The sequence below is a fragment of the Dendrobium catenatum genome, unplaced genomic scaffold (genome assembly GCF_001605985.2).
Source record: "Dendrobium catenatum unplaced genomic scaffold, ASM160598v2 fragScaff_scaffold_756, whole genome shotgun sequence".
NCBI classification, from domain to species: domain Eukaryota; kingdom Viridiplantae; phylum Streptophyta; class Magnoliopsida; order Asparagales; family Orchidaceae; genus Dendrobium; species Dendrobium catenatum.
The window spans coordinates 267426-286149 of record NW_021319218.1 but is presented as its reverse complement, the minus strand read 5'-3'; the positions used below and the strand labels follow the sequence as shown (position 1 = coordinate 286149).

The window sequence follows — 18724 nt, the reverse complement described above, 5'->3', positions numbered from 1 at the left end:
CTAGGGGGAGGCGAGATGAGAGGGAGTTGCAATAGGAAAAATTTCAAAGAAATGAGATGCAGGGAAGAAACTGTTGCCAATACATTCATTTAGGCTTCGTTTGAGACAACTTTCTGGATGCTTTCTAAAATAGCTTTAAAAAATTTTTGTACTAGAAAGTTACTTTAAAAAGCAACAAAAAAGCTGTCCCAAACGAAGCCTTAATCTTTCTCTATTCGTCTGTGACTCATTTTTTTTATTTATTTTTTATTTTTTTAATCAATCGTTGGGCTAGTCATTGACTGGGTCCACTTCAGAGACATCTTGCTGACAGCGCCAGCGACCATGCCCACTTTAAACTTTTCGCGTAGTGAGCTCGATTGGGCTAATTACATGCATTATAATATCATTTTATAAAATTTGTCCAATAACAAAATAAAGTTAATTCTAAGGCAAGTAATAAAACTAAAGGATGCACTCAAAGAAACATGAATTGACTTTTTAAATATAGCACATGTGCTTAGTCTCTTAAATAAGATGAAAAGATATTTGAATAAAAGCAATCAAAGTCAACACTTTTCTTTGGTCAATCTGAAAATTTATATCTTAAATTAATTATGTTGATAATATCTTTAGCTAACTAAAAAAGAATTTTAGATCTTGTTATTTTTTTTATTCAAATTTTATTAAATCCATCATTTACATAGTTAATGTATTTCACAATTTCTCCTAATTTTAAGTACTCAAGTAAACAATCAAATAGTTTGTTTTTTAATTTTAATAAATTTTAATAATTATTATCTTGTCAGATAAATTTTAATTTTTAATTTTTGTCAAAATTTATCAAATATGAATTTATAAATTATAAAATATGTTGTTTTTGGTATAACCAAATTTTTTTAAGGGGAGCATAAATTTAATTTTTACTATTTGAAAAATCTTACTATATATAAATATATATTATAATTTAGGGGATTTACATATATAACACTTAATTATATCATATTTATGCATTTATTATTTTAAACTTCTTATTTACACATCATCACACATGTGGTAATCATGGCTCGCTTGCATGTAGGGCTGCAAACGAACCAAACCGAACCGAGTCAAGTATGTGAGTGTTCATATTTGAGTTCGTTTATTATTAGATTGTTCGATCTAGTTCGGTTAGTGTTTGATTCGAGCTTTATTGTTTGTGTTCATGTTTGGTTCGTTTAAATAAATGGTGTTCATGTTCGGTTCGTTTAGTGCTTATCAAGCTTTAAACAAACAAGCCTTAACGAGCTCTGTTCGTGAACATATTTAGCGAATTTATTTAAACTATCAAACAAACATGGTCATGAACACTAACGAGTATTATTGAGCTATCAAATGAGCAAGACTAACTATGTAATATGATAAACTAGAAATTGTAAGGAAATTAAAACTAAAACATATATTATAATATTCAATTACTTTAGAATTTATCAATAAAAAATAATTATATCATTATGTTATAATAAACTAAAATATTTATATTATGTATATTTATCAATTTTATAATGAAATATTGATCTAGTTTTTATCGAGCTTATTCACGAGTTCTGAATCGAACACGAATCGAGCTTAATGTGCAGCATGTTCACGAGCTTCAAATGATGTTGTTCGTGAATATAAATGAACCAAACACATCAATGTTCAAGCTTGTTTATTTAAATATCAAGTATTAAAAATGTTGTTCAAGTTTATTTGTTTAGTTAGCTAAATGATCGCAAATGAGCTTTAATAGACCCGAGCAACGAGTAGCTCATCGAACATTTTGGCTCGCTTGCATCCCTACTTGCGTGCACCCACTCCACAGTCTTCACTTGTGCGCTTCTATATCTCTCCCACCTCCGTTTTAAGGATAATTGAGATGTAATGGGGTAGGATTTTCAGCCCGTTTTAAAAATCGGGTAGGGTTCGGGTTGACCTGAAACCCGAGAATGACCCGTGGTGCTCTCGTTGATCGAGCCTGGCCGTCGTGATCGCGGATGACCGCGTCATGTCTCGAGACGACTCCGCGTCGCGTCCCGAGGTTGGCTCGCCAGGCTGTTGCACTGACCTAGCCTGAACGCTGCCACCTATAGGCATGCGTGATGCTAAGTGCCAACCCGCCGCTGCTGCTTCCCCGCTGCCATGTCCTCGCCGTGCCGCTTCAGCTTCGCATTCTTGCTATCCCGAGCGACGAAGCTACTGCTGCTTCTACCGTTGGCATCGACATGCCGTTGCCTCGCGTTATCGTGTCTGCGAGTCAAGTCGGGTTGACCCAAATCCAAAGATGGTCGAGTTTAGGTCCAAAAAACTCATTCATTTGCAAAAATGATTCGGATTCGAATAGACCTGAATGATACCGGATCAATTCTAAATTTCATTCAAACTGGACACATGAATTTCACCCTGCACATACCCTTCGTGTGCCTTTAAACTCGACCTTAACCTTTGTCCTTTGACCGCCAATCGTTTCAAAGTTATTAAATCCTCCTTTAATTACAGAGACTCACAACAAAACAGGACCCCACCATGCTCGATCAGTTCATAATTTTGGCGACCCATCAAAATCAGAATCGAAAACCCTAAAATCCCTCCTTCTCGATCTTGTGTGATCACAACGTCTTCCAATAAAGCTCCATACATTAATCCAATCTCAATGGAAATGGAGTTACCGCCATCAGAGTCAGTCGAGAAGAAGGCGGAAGCTCTCGAATCTCTGATTTCCGGCCCCTTGGCTTCCTCGGTGTCCACACTGCTCAGTTGTTCCCGGGGAATTCCTTACGGAAAGGATTTTCACTTCTACAATAATTTCGACGAATTTAAACTTCCCGCGAGGGAGATCGCTTCCAAAGCTGAGTCTTCTCTTGGCGGTATTGCTTCTTCGATTTATTTATGGGGGAGTAGGAAACCGCCGCCTCCTCCCAACGAACTTGACGAAGCTTACGAATGGCTTGTAAACCTGAACGACGACCTTCTTGAGAAGTTTGGGGTTTCTATGGATGATTTCAGGAGTTTTAGAGAGAAGCAGGAACGGAACGGTGAGGCGGCGGATTCGGGAGATGGATTTCAGTTGGTTTGTGGGAAGAAGAAAAAAAGGGGGATCGTGCAGAAGCAGGAAAGAGATGAGGGCTTCTCGGCTTCTTCTGGGATCAAGATGGTTTCAAGGGATAAGAAGGCAACGGCTGCGCGGGCCAAAGTGCCGTTTCACTTGCCGAACATTCCCAAGCCGCAGACGGAGTTTAACATACTGGTGAACAACAGGAATACGCCCTTCGAGCATGTTTGGCTGGAGATGAGCGAGGACAATAGCCGGTTTGTGCATCCATTGGTAAGGCTTGCCTCTGAATTCTTGCTTTAGTATCGATGTCTTTTACACTTTTGTTTTCTTTTATTAACAACCCTTGCTAACAGGAGAAGCTCTCTGTGCTTGACTTCATTGATAGAGATATCATTGAAGATGAAATAACAAAGCCACTTTCTCTAGAAAGCACTCCATTTAAACTTGTAGAGGGACTGAGGGAGTTGAAGGAACTGGCTGCTAAATTGCACGAAGTTGATGAATTTGCGGTAAGCCTCTATTTCATCCATTTCATGTATTATTACCTTCTAGGATCATAAACCATACTTTTCTCACATGTTCTATTGACCTAGCGTATGTGAGGTTTGAAGTTTGTGTTCCTTTTAAGATTAATCTAATAGTTATTCCACTTCCTGATTTGCTTAATGGATGAAAGCGCACATAAAATAGTGAAAAATTTTCCATTATGGGGTACTATTTGATCCAAAGTTTTTGTTGCTACCATTCAAATATTTTTCAAAGCAGACCTATATAGAAATTTAGGTTTTCTAGTGTAAATCTTGTCTATTTGTTGACTCTTATAGGGTAACTTGTTACTGTCCAGATGCCTTGAGAAATATCAGCAACATTCCTACTGCAATTCTTGGAGCAATGCACGTGTTGAGTGAAGATTGAACTGTTGCTTTAATTGTCCAAGGGTGGTTATTAATTAATTCTTTGAATGCTCAAGTAATTGGGGTTGGCATGGTCATCTTATTTATTGGTTTTGTCTGGGATTTTAACGAGTCATGAAAACTATTTTTTTTAACTAAATTCAATATACTATTTTATCACTGCCTTTAGACTTGAGCTTCTTACCTTTCATTTATTTGTTTTTCAAAGTTCTATTTTGCACTATTTGAAAAGAGGTAATATCCCTAATAAAAAGAGTAAGAAGTTCTTGAATGATTTTAGTATCTAACCTTTTTTCATCTAAATTTAAATGCAGGTTGATTTGGAGCACAATCAGTATCGTTCATTTCTAGGACTGACTTGTTTGATGCAAATTTCTACTAGAACAGAGGATTTCATAGTAGACACGCTTAAATTGCGAGTTCATATTGGCCCATATCTGAGGGAAGTCTTTAAAGACCCATTGAAGAGAAAGGTGCAATTAGTTATTCTCAGAATATCTTTTATGATTTTTCTGTTGTTTCTTACCTACAATTCTCTTACAATCAGGTTATGCATGGGGCAGATCGTGATATATTGTGGCTTCAACGGGACTTTGGCATTTATGTCTGTAACCTTTTTGACACTGGGCAGGTAGTGGTTTCTAGTTATATATTGTTCATACAACTGTAAATATACAGTGTCTTGCATGGCATAGTTTTGGACAATTCACTTTTTTTAAGGTTTTTGAGATGTTTCTGTATATACTTGTATAGTAAATTGTAGTTAGTTTGGCATCACTGCTGTTAAAATGTTGCAACCAATGTTTTCAAATTGCTTGATACAATGCTTTGAACAAAGGGTCATTTTGCTTCAAATGTGCGTGACGCAAATTGAAAAAACCGTTTTTTTTTTTAATTAAAATGCCGTTGTCTTGTGTATCATTTTTACATATAGCATGTTTGTATCATAATTATTTCATGTCTACTCCAGGTAATGATTTTCAACGTATATAATGACGTTAAATTTTTAACATAAATTAGGTATGCTTTGAGAGATGTACCTTAATATTTTAAATTTGAAACCAATTATGTAATATGTACCTAATTTGAGGACCACATTTACAGCTCAATGATGCTAATGTGCATTATTAAGCAGAAACAAAAAAAAAATTAAAACTTTGAACTCGATATGAATATTATAAAAAAGTTAGAAGGCTCCTATTTTCATACTTTTTTTTTATTTTTAATGCATCATCAGAATAAGTAATAGCCAATTATGTTCCGACACAACAATCCACATCAAAAAAAATATTAGCTGTTGATGTTCATGGACCTTAGAGCTCGTGGATCTCGTTCTCCTTTTGCCTGCACTTGTCTAGAAAGCTTCCATAATTGCTTCATCCACTTGTCATTCTATGGATTTTCTTCTTCCTTCTTTGTGTATACAATAAAATTTTAAATTCAAATATTTATAACGTCTTATTACTATTATTTAATTGCTTTCCATGGGAAAATCATAGACCATGTCCTTTATTTATAGATTGTTTGTATAACTTTTAAAGAATGGAGTCAGTAAAGTCTTTCACATATTTTTACATGGTAGCAAAACAACTCCTTTAGTTCATCTTTGTATTCTTTTTCCTTTTATTTTCTCTGGTTCTAACTTGAGAGTAAAGCCAACATTGCAAGGTATGCAAGCTTAAAAAATCCTTATATTATCTTAAAATCACCATATGCATGGTTTGAGTGATTACCAAGGGTGGATAAGATGCATGGATTCTCTTTATACCAAATTGATTGTAATGTATTCATGAAAACATAGGTTAAGTTGCAAGATTGCCATATTGATTGCTTATGTTGATGATATTATCTTTATGATAAACGGTGATGGAGAAATAATTAACTAGAAGAATTCTTTGGTGAAAGAATTTGAGATTAAAGGCTAGGGACAACTTTGATATATCTTAGATGAGGAAATTGTCCTATCAAGAGAGACCATTTTGTATCCTAATAACATTAGTTCTTAATCTCTTTAAAAAAATTGAGATTTTGGAATATAAACCAATAGAAGCCCTTATGGATCTAAATGTTAAGATGGTCTATGATGATTGAAGCCGTGCTGAGAAAAGAAGATACTATAGACTTATATGGAAATTGATTTATTTGGCATATATTAGACTAAGTATTTACTTCTCCATTAACTGAAGCAATCTATTCATGAATAATCTCATAAAGGCTTAAGTGGACTTTTTTTATCCTTTGATATCGTAAGAAGAATCATAAGTCTCTTAATCATACTTGTCAATGAAGAATGATGCACCATGACGCAAAGTTCTCATTGGAGCCATAGCACTTATCACACGACGCGACATGCGACATGTTAAATATGGTGCACAATATAACATAATTATAAATAAAAAGGGTTAAATTTCAAAATAGTCCCCATTCTATTCATATATGGTCATTTTAGTTCCAGAGTATAACTTCCTCCAATATAGTCCTTCGACTATATAAAATTGATTCAAAATGTCTCTCTCACCTAAACATTAAGAGAATAACTAAAATTCATTAAGAAAAAGAATATTTAAGTTCCTTTTTGATGCAATGAGAATGTCAGTGTCATTGAATCTCATGACACTGTGAATGATCAACTTGCCTAAAAGTTTAAAATGTAGGCAATCTTAAAATCAACCTTATGTTAATATTTTTGAAAAAACTTGCATAACTTATCCAAAAATAAACTGTTTTTTTATATCAAAATAGAATTTGAAGCCTCCTTATTATGGATCTTAATATATAATATAATATTTGAATATCTGCTTATCCATAAGGTTGAGCTTATCAATCGGCATTAAACTCATATATTTCCTGATGAACATTATATGTATAAATTTGTAAGTTATATATAGAAGTAACAACCCTCACATCAAGAATTTGATAACAAAGAAAAATTGTATTATAAGTTAGCATATACATGCCGTCTTAGTTAGACTTCTTAGTTTAAGTGGCTAAGTGTAATTTTAATGATTATTTGCTTGCATGATTAGATTTGGTCCAACATTTCCATTTTGGCCTTTCTGATTACATTTAAGTTTTGATTAAAATTATAACTTTTTATATTCTTAAATTTCTACCCTGAATTTCTCTTAGACCATCATCAAATAGTTGTTTATGCGATTTTTTACTTTTTTATGGTTTGCATCTAAAGACATTTGTTTTGATTGGTGGTCTTTGAATCGTCAATCTTGCCTTTGCGTGCTTGAATCCATGTATAATATCATTCTAGATTTGTATTATGAAATTTTAAAAGATCAGTTGTTCAACATAAATAGTCTTGCATAATGACAAGGTTAACTTTTCTTTTTCATGAAATGGTGTATAGATGATTGATACATCGTCCAAAAATAATCTTGATCGGGCACGAATCTCAAAGCAAAATCAAGTTAGAAACTTCGGGAATTAAAATCAGGAGCATCCGATCTCCGATTTCAACAAACTTACAATCAAACTGAGCGTCTCGGAAATACAAATCCAACGACACCAAATTCGACCCAATCCGAACCCAAATCGGTCCAAATCAAGAACCCGAAGCACTGTTGGAAGGTTCAAACCACAATTTGGATTATCAAACGATTTCCAAACATAACGAACTTATACTCGAATCGAGCGGCTTGACGAGCCGAATCCAACGAGCCCAAGATCACTGAATTCCGACATCACTAAGACATTCAAATGTCCATCAAACGGTTCATGATCAAGGGATTCAAGATCGGCCGTCCATCCAACCACTCCCAACTTACCCTTGATCCTCCATCTATTTACGGGCCATGCCATTCCCAAAATCTATAAATAGAGCTCCCTCTCCTCTTGAAAAAGAACCCCTGAGCCTAAGGAAAAAAGAGAGAGATCGGAGATCGCTCTTGCTTCCTAGACTCCTCGACCACCGCCAGAGTTTCGCCGGACCATCGCCGGAGTTCCGACGAACCACCGTTGCTCCACGAAGGTCGGACGTTCGCCGGACCACCGCCTAACGCCGTTGCTCTGCTGAACCACCACCTGACGCCCTGTGCTCCGCCGGACCACGTCCGAACGTTGTCGCTCCGCCGGACCACCACTTGACGCTCTATGCTTCGCCGGACCACCGCCCAACGCCGTTGCTCCGCCGAACCACCATCTGACGCCCTGTGCTCCGCCGGACCACCTCTTGACACCCTGTGCTCCGCCAAACCACCGCCTAACGCCGTTGCTCCACCGGACCACCATTTGACGTCCTGTGCTCTGTCGGACCACAGCCTAACACCGTTGCTCTGCCGAACCACCACCTGACGCCCTGTGCTCCGCCGAACCACCGTCTAACGCCATTGTTCTGCTGAACCACCACTTAAGGCCATCACTTTTGTCAGACCGCCGTCAGAAGCCCTCACCTTCGTCAGACCTCCACCCGAGGCCCTCATCTTCGCCGGGTCATCATCTAAGGCCCGGATTTCTGTCAGACCATCCTCTGAGGCCCGAAGCTCTATCAGATCATCTCTTGACACCCGGATTTCTATTGTACAATTGCTACTTGTAATCTAATCGTCCTCAGAGACGAGTCAACCCATTGTAACCAACTCAAGTTCTAGTGAAATCTTTTCAACTGGGCTAGGTCCCGTGGTTTTTCCCATTTCAAGGGTTTTCCACGTAAAAAATCTTGTTTTCTCTGTGTGTGAGCTGGATATCCGTATAACGCTAAGACGAACGATTAAAACTCTATCGCCGCGTATATTCTAGCCCGCAACAATGATGATCAGTAGGCATTCTCTCCTTTATTTTTCAGAATTTCTTTCTCGAGAAGTGGGTTTTTCTCAAATATTTGCCTAGCTAGCCGGGAAAAATTTAGGTTCAATGTGAAATTGCTAAGATATAAATATTTGGCTGGGTGATACTTCAGTACCATAATACATGGTGCCCAGTATTACTGGTTTTCTTGTTGATTGCTATCGGCCATTTGGGGTTTTTAATGAGATTGATGGTCAATTGTTCTATTTAATGATTCTATTTTGTATTTCAACAGGTTTGATTATTTTATATTTTTTGTTAGATGCCTTTGAACAGATGTTTTGCCAATTTTCCATAATTGTACTTGAATCGATTTTCTTAAAGTTATTTCGTGCAGCTCTTTTGTGATAGTTGTGCAACAATGGTAAACTGTCACGCTCATCTTTATCACTCCCAATTTTTTGTGTTGCAGGGTTCAAGGTTATTGCAGTTGGAAAGAAATAGTCTGGAGTATCTTTTACGCCACTTTTGTGGTGTTGAAGCTAATAAAGAGTAGTGCCTTTGTCTTATAAAAATAAATTTTATTTTTCTGTTCATACTTTTGCGATTGATGACAATTTTGGCTGTTTCGTAATGTGATGAAAAATTAAACATAAAAGGAGATGTTTTCTTCATTAAAAGATGATATCTTTATTTTGAGACTTTTCTTATGGTTTTGCAGATATCAAAATGCAGATTGGAGACTAAGGCCTTTACCTGATGAAATGATCAAGTAATGTTTCACCAGTAGCTTGTGTTAGCGAGCTGTAATGCATATTTAATGACTATCACTTGTGCTTGACTATAATTATATCTTTTTAACAGGTATGCCAGAGAAGATACACATTATCTACTGCATATCTATGATTTAATGAGATGCAGGTTGCTTTCATTATCTTCTGATGAAAATGATCTTCTTTTAGAGGTGCAGATCTATGATATGATGTGAAGTAATAGATGATTAAATTATTAAGTTTCATGATTTTCTTATGTTAATTCTTTCTTTTTAGGATTGTTAGTTTTATGCTCTGTTACTTTCAGGTTTACAAGCGCAGCTCCGAAGTTTGTATGCAACTATATGAGAAGGAAATTTTAACAGATACTTCGTATCGCTATATATATGGGTTAGCAGCTTAGTATTCAGTTTTGATAAACTTACATGAATTTTCATGCAGTATGCCTATTCCTCTTTTTTGTAACTGAATATATGTCCTTTTTCTGACAGGTTGTCTGAAGCTGATTTTGATTCAAAGCAACTTGCTATTGTTGCCGTAAGTACATATGATGTTTCCAAAAACACTTCACTAACTTGAATCTAGATTCTTGTTGTTAACGTGGGAATTCTTGTGTCAGAGCTGGTATTTTATTCTGACAAATGAAATCCTTTTTTGGATAATTTTTCCTTTTTTAAAGCTTTGTGAAATGCTCGGCATGAGGTCTATCAAAAGACGTAGAGCTTGAGAGAGATGGAGAAAGGATATACCAAATAAGGAGAGGGATAGAGAGAGAGAGAAATTGGGAAGTAATTAAATTTGGCTTCCATGTTACTTTAGACCTTAAACTCTAATAAAATTGGAGCTATAGTAAAGAGAATTGGACAAGAAATAAGTTTAACAGATCAGAATGGTCCTATTCTAGTAGGAGCTCTTTAACGATTCCAAATAAATACAGATCACGGTCTATCTGCTATGTATCCAAGTTTTATGAAAGGGTTTTGTTTCTCTTTTTTTTTTTCCAGTATAGATAACTATCAGTATCAGCATACTGTAAAATTATCCAATATATTTTTCTAAGTTGATTGGTGCTAAAGCAACCCAATTTAAAAAAAAATAATTATTTTGCTTTAACAAGTATGCCCTAGATGTGATGCTGTTTTTTTTTTTTTTCTCATTTTGCTCGTGTTTATTCTCGTAAGTCCATAAATAGCATTTATGGAGGGTAGTTTGATGCAGCATCTCCTCCTTTTTTAGACTATAGAGGTTTCAAACTTGCACTACTTGCATTACATGACTTTGTGATACAAACATTTAAGTCTACGATAATAAAAAATGCAATCTGTGTAAGTTAAGACAAACTATTTGAAAAAAAAAAAAAATTTATTTGCTCTTGTTAGTAGATGAATTTTATTTGATTTTAGTAGTTATGTGTTTTTTATTGATAGTGGTTTTAGTTTTAGTAATACATGCTAATGATGCAACTATGTTATGAGAACTAAGTTGGATGTCTATGTTTTGTGTTGAATGCTGGAAATAATCATTTGGGAAAATTTGAACAGAAGTCGGATGGTGCTATTTATCTTGGATATTCATCATATGGTAAGAATTATCGAGTTTTCAATAGTTGAACTATTGTTGTGGAAGGACTAATTTATTCTTTTGATGAATAATTTTTTTTTATCAATTCAGAATGATGTTCAAGTGATGATGTGGATAGAATTAGAAAGATAATGTTGATGGTCAATTTGATGAGAGGAAAGATAATGAATTTGAATTGAAGGATTGGAAGTATCTAAAATCCATCCCAAATTATTTAATTATAGATGATATATTTCAAGGTATTAGAAATAAGATATATTATTCAACTTTGAAGATTAAATCTAATAATACTGATGAGACTCTTAAAGGATGAGCTTAGGATTCTTGCAATGCAAGGTGTATTCAATCAACTCGCTAGGATAGTATTTGAGAATTAATCCCACGTCCTTCTGATCATATTGCTGTTGGAACAAAATGAGTATTTTGGAATAAGATTAGTTGTATTATTTGAAATAGTTTTAGATTAGTTATAAAGGACATGGTCAAATAGAAAGCCAAAACTTTCAGGATTTTTTTGCACTGATAGCAAGCCTAGAGGCTATTATATTGCCCTTGCATTTGCAAGCTTTAAGGACTTCACATTCTTTCAAATGGATGTTTAGTGTATTTTTAAATGGGTTTGTATATTTTGACATTCGTTTGGGCATCAAATCACTAGGAATGATGTTTGACAATCAGTCCCAAGAACCATTAGTTGTAATTAATATTTATGGGGATGATATATTGAAAGTACTGATGAATCTATGTGCCATGAGTTTGCAGAGCTGATTTATGATTTAAGATGAGCAAACTCAATTTATGTGTTTATTCAGGTGAAGCAACAAAAGGATGACTCTTTGTTTATCTAAGTTTGATGAGCTTGTTTTGATGATCATAAACATTTGATTGATGATACCTTATATTAAGTATTACAGGATGGAGAATTTGTATGGATTTCGATGTGTTTATTAATGCATGATCCAATGACCCAAAGCTTCATCAAAATGAACTCAAGATGAAGGTTCTATTTAGGTTTATTGAGAATGATACTTAAGGTCACTCATTTTCATGTATTTGGAATTGTCAAGGCTTTGCGTTAAATAATGGAAATAATTACAACAACAATAACAATATCAAGCCTTTATCCCATTACGTGTGGTTGGCTACGTAAATTCATTTTTCCTCCATTGTATTATGTTAAGAGTCAAATTCTCATTTAAATCTAATAAAAAAAAAGACATTTCTAATATATTCTAACCAAGCCTTTTTAGGTTTACCTCTACCTTTCTTGATATAGCCAAAATTTAATATATTTACTTTTCTAGTCGGGTGTCCAGAAGGCTGGCGTTTTATATGACCAAACCGTCTTATCTGATATAGGAGAAAACATATGATAAAGTTCCAAGAGATATGCTATGGAGAGTTCTAGAAAAGAAATGGGTTAATAATGCTTATATTCAAGTCATTAAGGATATGTATGCAGGAGCCTATGTTGCACCGATACACCTATTTATGAAGGCGTGTTGTATCTGATACACTGATACGCCTCCGATACGGCACCGATGTGTGTCGGATATGACAAAGCCGTATCCAATTAAAATATTATTTAATTTCAAAAGGACACGTGTATCCGATATGCGTGTCTGTTGAAAAAAAAAATGCGTCGTATTTACTTCCGCGGTTGTGAGTGAGGTTCTCTCATTTCCTAGATGGATTTGAATCTCTTGATGATATTATAATATTAGAAATTGCTAATCTTTCACTTGATGAAAAGACAAACCACTGAAGAAGCTCATCATATCATTCCTTTTATTGAATAGTTGAAACTTCATGTGTTAGACAATTTATGTTTATGCTTTTGTTGTTGCACTGGACATTTAATACTTACTTTTATTTTGATATTTTAAGCTATAAGGCTACAAATGATGTTGCTTTCATTTTTTTGTAATTTTAAATATTATGCTTTGATTGCTTTCTTAATTTTTATGTATGATTTATTATAATATATTGTCCGGGCCGTACCCGTATCCTATATTTTTAAAAATTGTCGTGTCCCGTATCTTTATCGTGTCATATTCGTGTCATAGTATCTGTATCGGTGCAACATAGGCTTCTCTAAATCAATAAATATCATATGTAGATCCTCCTTATTCTCTCTATACTTCTCCATCAAACCTCTCAATAAATGTATACATTCTATAGTTGACCTGCCCGACATGAATCCAAATTGATTTTGAGAAATATTAATATCACGCTGTATCCTATGCTCCATGACTCTCCCCTATAGTTTTAAAGTATGACACATTAATTTAATTCTATAATTTGCACAATCTTGTGCATCATCTTTATTCTTAAAAATAGGAATAAACACACTCATTTTGCACTCATCTGACATCTTTTTAATCTCGAAAATAATATTAAAAAGTTTAGTAAGCCAAGAAATTCCTTCATCTCCTAAGCATTTCCACACCTTTATTGGAATATCATAAGGTCCAACAGCTTTCCACACTTCATTTTCTTTAAAGCCTTTCTAACTTCGGTTTTACTAATACGCCGATAAAAACAAAAAAAAATTATTTTCATTTAGGGTGCTAAAGTCACTAAAGTCAATCGCATTCTCACAATCTTCATTGAAGAGTTTATAAAAATATTTCCACCTTTATCCTCTTCTAATAGAAGCACTTTTTTATCTTCATCCTTAATACACTTCACTTGAACTAAATCCTTACTACTCTTATCTCTATGTTTGGTTAACCTCTTTATATATCTAATATGGTCTTACCACCTTTATTAGTCGCTCCAAACCCATAACCACCACGAATACTTTAAAATCATTTACCTCTCTACCAACATGTCCATTTAAATCTCTTCCAATAAAAACTCTTTCTTCAAAATTTATCTTTTGTATTAATTATTTTAAGTCATTATAAAATTTTAATTTTGAACACATATCTAAACCCTATTTGAGAAGTATAAACACTTACAATATTAAGAATCTTCGCATCAACAACAATCTTTAAATCTTATCTCCAATTCTATTAATTTTTACAATATTGTCTTTCAAACTCTTACTTATAATCACACATATACCATTTCTTTTACGACTCTAGTTTAAATCATAAACTATCAATCTCTTTCGCCTTCTCTTCAACCCATTAGTTTTCTGAATGCATAGAATATTTATTATCCTATGAATCATAATATCTATTAATTCAATTAATTTGTCTATAAGAGAACCTATGTTCCAAGTTCCTATCATAATTATAATTTCATGGAGTAGCTTCTTTGCCCACATCAATCCATAACCCTTGCTTATTTAATATTGTGCCTGAGCATCGGTGCATTGTAGTGGGCTTTTGCACACTTCTCATTGTATGTAGATCATACAATGCATCGCTTCTAGGAAACACCGTAGCATTAACACAATGTATTAGAAGAAAGAAGCATAAGGTCACTCATTTTCTTGTATTTAGATGTTGAGGTATTGTGTTGAATAGTTCAAAAAATTATTTAGGAAAATTTGATCATAAAGCAGACATTGCTATTTTCCTTGAATATTCATCCTTTGGATATTCACTATTTCCTAAGATTTTAAATATTTTCTTGGGAGCTGTTTAAGAGCAGTTTGAGAGGGATTTGAGCTGTGGGATCAAAGAATATAAATATCACAGTATGTCATCCCTAGAAACTAATAAAAAACAGGCATAAAATAAGAGATTAAAAAAAAAATCTTCATTTTAATTTTTTTTTAAGGTTTTGACAAGAATCGAGAAATTTGTTGAGTGATTTTTATTCTAGTTGTGTACAAAGTTAATACAATCCTAGGACAATTTTTATAGAAGCTTGCAAATAGAGTCTACAAATCTTAGATAGAAGGAACTACAAAATATTTATAATAGGAAAGCCATAATGTTGAAATTAACAGAAGAAATGATATCCCATTCAAATGTTTTTTTGTACAACTAGCAAGGTCTCCTGGATCGATGAATTGGCAGTTGTAGATGTTGTAGATGCTGCAGTCTGGATTGGTGAGGTGGCCTGATGAGGTGGGTGGCCTGATGAGGCGAGTGGCGGTTCCATGCGGAATCTGAAGGGGTGGTGGTGCTGTGTGTTTCAACATTTTCCCTCTAGTAAATGAATAAATATCATTCATCATAAGTTTTTTTCTCTGAGAAATTGTTCTTCAAAGTTTTATGATTTGTCCATCTAATAAAGTATTCTTACGTAATAGATACTTGACCTGAAAGTGGCAAGTCAATGTCATTCTATGTAAAACTCTTGTAGGCTTTGAATTCTTGAATCGCTGTTTTAAATTTAAGTAGTGTGAACTAAAATTTCCTTGCTTTCCTCAAAATCTTAAATTTATACAAATTTCTAAGTTTTAACTCACCCTTTTACAGGGTTTATGTGAATGGAGGGATAAGGTTGCTCGTGAAGAGGATGAAAGCACTGGATATATATTGCCAAACAAAGCTGTCCTTGAGATTGGTACTTGAACATCTTTTAATGTAACTCAACCTTACCAATTCTCCAGTAGTACTTTAATTTACTTCAAATTTGCTTGTGGATGATAGCAAGACAAATGCCTCAATCAGCTGGAAATTTACGTCGGTTAGTTAAATCAAAGCACCAATATGTTGAACGCCACCTGAATGCTGTCTCGAGTATCATTAAGAATGCAATTGCAAATTCCTCTGCTTTTGAGAGCATTGCTGAAGAGATCAGAAAGGAGCGCATTGAAGCTGTAAGTGAAACCTTTTGATCCTCTGAGGTTTTATATTTTTATTTATTAGAGTGAAGTAGTGAGAGGATCCAATTATGCAGTTAGCAATGCACATTTCAAAAGCAGAGAACTTAGACTCCGTTGATCAAATTGCTTCAGTTGGCAGATTTCAAGAAGAGAAGCAAATAACAGAGTTGTCGTTTTTAGAAACTGGCCATTGTGATACAGTTGGAACAGTTAAGAGGGAATTGATAGAAAATGGAACTTCTTCATCTTCCGAACGAACCAAAGATGTAAGGAAATACATTTTGTTTGCTCTGGAGACCATTTTTTAGTTTGTATTTATAACGATAAGATGGTGACAATTTTTTTGCAGGTCGCCCCAACAGCTTCGGTTCAGGTAATGAAAAAGCCAGCACGTGCATTTGGAGCTTTGTTTGGAAATTCTTCTAAGGGGAAAACAAAGCCTTTGAAAGGGAATGACTCTGAGCAGGTATGTAAAATGTATTATAGCTATGTTTTAATTTATATTCCTGGAGTTCATTTCAACTATAGCAGATGGAACTTTAGCTCTTATGAATTTTTTAACCATGTTAAATATGTAGAGTTTTGAAGGTCTTTAACTTTATCAAGGTTTTCATTTTAATGTTTTTAAGCTTGGATTTTTTTGTTAACAAAAAATAATTAGCGATGATTATTTGGTTTTCTTCTTAATGTTTATCATTTAAACAAAAAATAATTAGTTTTGTTGTTAAAGATAATTACATCTCAATTCATCCAAAACTGAATTGAACTGAACAAATCAAGGCCTCTGTGATAGTTGGTTTTCTTCAACATACTTCATTTTGTTTTAGGAGAAGAATGAGAACAAGGTGGAGCAGATCAAAGCCTCTGTGATCCTCCCATTCTTTTCCTTTCCCAGCGAAGACAATATTCCTGAAACGAGCCCCACAAAGAACGTTGTGCCTACACTAACTGTGCCAAGTCCAGATCAACGGTCAAAAACTCCCACAATGGAAGAAGTAATACCATTGGAAAACGGCACGGATGGTTCAGATTCGCCGGCCGAAAGCCCAAAAACTGTCGATAGCCCTAATGGTGACGCTGATGCGACTGAAACATCCATGTCTCTCACCGATCTGTCCTCTGGATTTCAGCAGTGCTCGCAATTCATCTACGAAAGGAGCAGCTTGCAAGCGAACGATCGGCCTTCGCAACTCTTGCCGTTCGACTATTCAACCGCAAGAAAAACCATGCAATTTGGCGAAGAAATTGGAGGCGAAGATGATGGTGGTGGCGGTATGATTGATGGAGTTCGTCCAGCTTCGAGAGGAGCAAAGGAAGGTTTTCTGTCAAGCAGAAATAATGGCGAGCGAAGAGAGAGGGAGAGGGGGAACCAACCGCGGCGGCGGCAAGCATTTCCTCCTTCAGGCAACAGAAGCACTACTTACCGTTGCTGAAGGGCTCCATTGCTAAGCCTTTGAAGATAGTGGAGGCAGTATTTTATATATGTTATGGCTAAAACCTATTAATGAGGTGAAATTTCTTTTTCTGAATCTTGGTTGATTAATATAATGCCTCAGCCTTATTTCCATAAGATTTTTTATTTAGGATATTTAAGTCGATTAAGATAAATTTATGTAAAATTCAAACCTAAATTTTTTTAATTTATACACAACACATGTAAAATTCATACAATGTATAATTAATAAATAAAAATAATATGAGCTTGTAAAAATAAATTAAGTAGGGAAATATAAGGATTAAAGTATAAATGGCCAAGGATTTCGAATAATAATAATAATGATGATAATAAGAATAAATAATATGTAAAAGATCTTATGCAATATTAATCAAATTGTTTAATGATACATTCACTTGCATTTGTATTATATTTAATCATCCATAGATAACTTCTAAGTTATCTTGATAATTTTGTATTTATTTTATTCATAGTTAGTCTATAACTAACATTTTATTTCATGAATTTATAACAAGAATGCCAAACAAGCTTGATCAACAATTAATGGAAAAGCAATATGAATCTGTATAAATTAAAAGGTCGGACTATTAAGTTACAAATATTTAAAAATATATTGCACAATATCAACGTCTTTAATAAATAATAGTATATTTATCCTCTAATAAACAAAAGTTATTTACTTCGTAGCATGTAATATTTATTATTATTATTTATTTTTTCGAAGGCAGTAATATGAAACTAGAAAATTTATTTGAAATCCAGTCGATTGTGTTAAGATATGAATAAAGCATTAAAATTAATTCAGAATTAAATTGAGTGGAATCTTATCATAGTTAGTCTATAACTTGTTAGCTCATTGAGGTACTCAATTTTAAAATGTATTTTTAATTTTTTTTAATATGCCATTTTCTTAAGAATTTCTTACGATAACAAAAAATCAAGATTCATAAACAAGTTGAGTTGGAGCTTTTCAAACCAGCCAAGTTCGAGTTTTTTAAACAAGATCGAGTAATCAAGCTGAGCTCGAGCTTAATTTTATACTACAAGTCGAGCTCGAGCTCATTAAACGAGCACGATTTTGAGTTCTATATAAGCTAAACGAGCTCAATATGATAATGCCACTAAACTCCACTCAACTCGTTTACACCCTTAAGCGGAAACAAGGGGTGAAGGTGAGTTGATACCAATTTGATGCAGAACAATCCTGAAAATAAACTAAAATGTAATGTATCATGAAAAACAACACAAATACTGAGAGAATCTCTTTCAAAAAAAAAAAAAAAAAAAAATCAGGCCTCACAACTTATCAGTCACCCAATTCATAAATGGAAGAAGATGAAGAGTCATTACTTGCAAAATAAGAATTTTGTTCATTCTATATAATGGTTTTTAGACGCCATAAACTCACTGTAAATACGCAATATTTCTGCCAAAAAAAGGAAGAAAAGAGTGTAGCTTAATTTGTTTTTGGATTATCAATCT

General features: G+C 34.2%; 1 protein-coding gene across 1 annotated transcript; it reads left to right on the top strand.

Annotated features, from left to right (window-relative positions):
* Positions 1 to 2508: 2508 nt before the first annotated feature.
* On the top strand, positions 2509 to 17356 carry LOC110100431 (protein RRP6-like 2). Its single transcript, XM_020827935.2, has 14 exons — positions 2509 to 3322; positions 3406 to 3561; positions 4281 to 4439; positions 4514 to 4597; positions 9176 to 9255; positions 9425 to 9475; positions 9568 to 9667; positions 9784 to 9866; positions 9968 to 10013; positions 15437 to 15524; positions 15611 to 15780; positions 15861 to 16052; positions 16136 to 16252; positions 16614 to 17356. The coding sequence occupies exons 1-14, from the start codon at positions 2651 to 2653 to the stop codon at positions 17217 to 17219; spliced, it is 2604 nt and encodes an 867-aa protein (XP_020683594.1). The 5' UTR covers positions 2509 to 2650; the 3' UTR covers positions 17220 to 17356.
* Positions 17357 to 18724: the final 1368 nt, after the last annotated feature.

Bases quoted from the DNA above. Each gene is read 5' to 3' on its own strand.
- LOC110100431 (XM_020827935.2), top strand. From the start codon at position 2,651: ATGGAAATGGAGTTACCGCCATCAGAGTCAGTCGAGAAGAAGGCGGAA. The intron at 4,598-9,175 runs GTAGTGGTTTCT...TTTGTGTTGCAG, and splicing joins ACCTTTTTGACACTGGGCAG to GGTTCAAGGTTATTGCAGTT. The intron at 15,781-15,860 runs GTAAGTGAAACC...CCAATTATGCAG, and splicing joins GAAAGGAGCGCATTGAAGCT to TTAGCAATGCACATTTCAAA.